The sequence below is a fragment of the Myotis lucifugus genome, unplaced genomic scaffold, assembly GCF_000147115.1.
Source record: "Myotis lucifugus unplaced genomic scaffold, Myoluc2.0 scaffold_3163, whole genome shotgun sequence".
Lineage (NCBI taxonomy): Eukaryota > Metazoa > Chordata > Mammalia > Chiroptera > Vespertilionidae > Myotis > Myotis lucifugus.
The window spans coordinates 9,169-9,959 of NW_005874211.1; the positions used below are offsets into that span (position 1 = coordinate 9,169).

The 791-nt window shown below is 67.8% G+C and overlaps 1 protein-coding gene across 1 annotated transcript in view; it reads right to left on the reverse strand.

Annotated features, from left to right (window-relative positions):
* TREH (trehalase) overlaps positions 1-791 on the reverse strand; it is a 5,261-nt gene that overhangs the window by 2,883 nt on the left and 1,587 nt on the right. Inside the window, 6 exon segments of the mRNA XM_014450681.2 lie at positions 8-129; positions 231-347; positions 448-540; positions 644-669; positions 671-706; positions 708-746. Coding sequence (XP_014306167.1) covers positions 8-129; positions 231-347; positions 448-540; positions 644-669; positions 671-706; positions 708-746 — 433 coding nt within the window.

Sequence of the window (791 nt, forward strand, 5' to 3'; positions counted from 1 at the left end):
GCCTCACCTGGTCCCCCGTAAGGGACGTGGTAGCGATTCAGGACGTAGCTCTTCCCCCCCAAGCTCACAGAAACATTCCTCTTCTCAGCCCAGAAGTCCAACTCCAAGGCCAGGGTCCCGATGTTGTCCCTGGGGCAGAGCCGGGCACCCCTCAGCCCTGGCGCCCCTCCCATCCCACCTGGGGAGGCCTCGGGGACGGGAGCCCGCGGGCAGCCCGAGGGGGTGCCCACCGGAGGAAGGCGGTGTCGTTGGTGTGAGCCACATAGCGGGCCATCATGAGCGTCAGGAGCGGCGGCTGGCTGCGCTGCAGGTAGTACACGCGGGCCCCGTTGGGAACGTGCCCGTAGCTGCCAAGGAGGAGGTTGCTGACTGCTCCTGCCCGACCGACCACCAGAGCCAGGGCACACCCACCTCCCGCACCCCCGCCTGCAGGGCAGCCCCTCTTACGTCTGCACCAGGTCCAGGAAGTTCTGCAGCATGCCCCGCACCGTCCCCGCCATCTCCGACAGGAGCAGCCCCTCCATCACCCAGTAGGAGTCCCTGGGGAGGGACGGCTCCGTCATCCCAAGCAGACCTCACCCGCCTCTGCCCTGCACGCTCAGGACACCCCCGGCTCGGGGCTCCCCACCACCTGGGTACTCACCAGTAGTAGAACTCGCGGAAGCGCCCCGCCGGGCACGATGAAAGGGTGTTGCGAGTAGATCAGAAGAGAAGCGCTCGGGCTGGCTGAGGACCTCTGGCCTCACCTGGAAGCAGGAGAAGAGGGCGCAGGGGAGCCTGGGACCCCACGC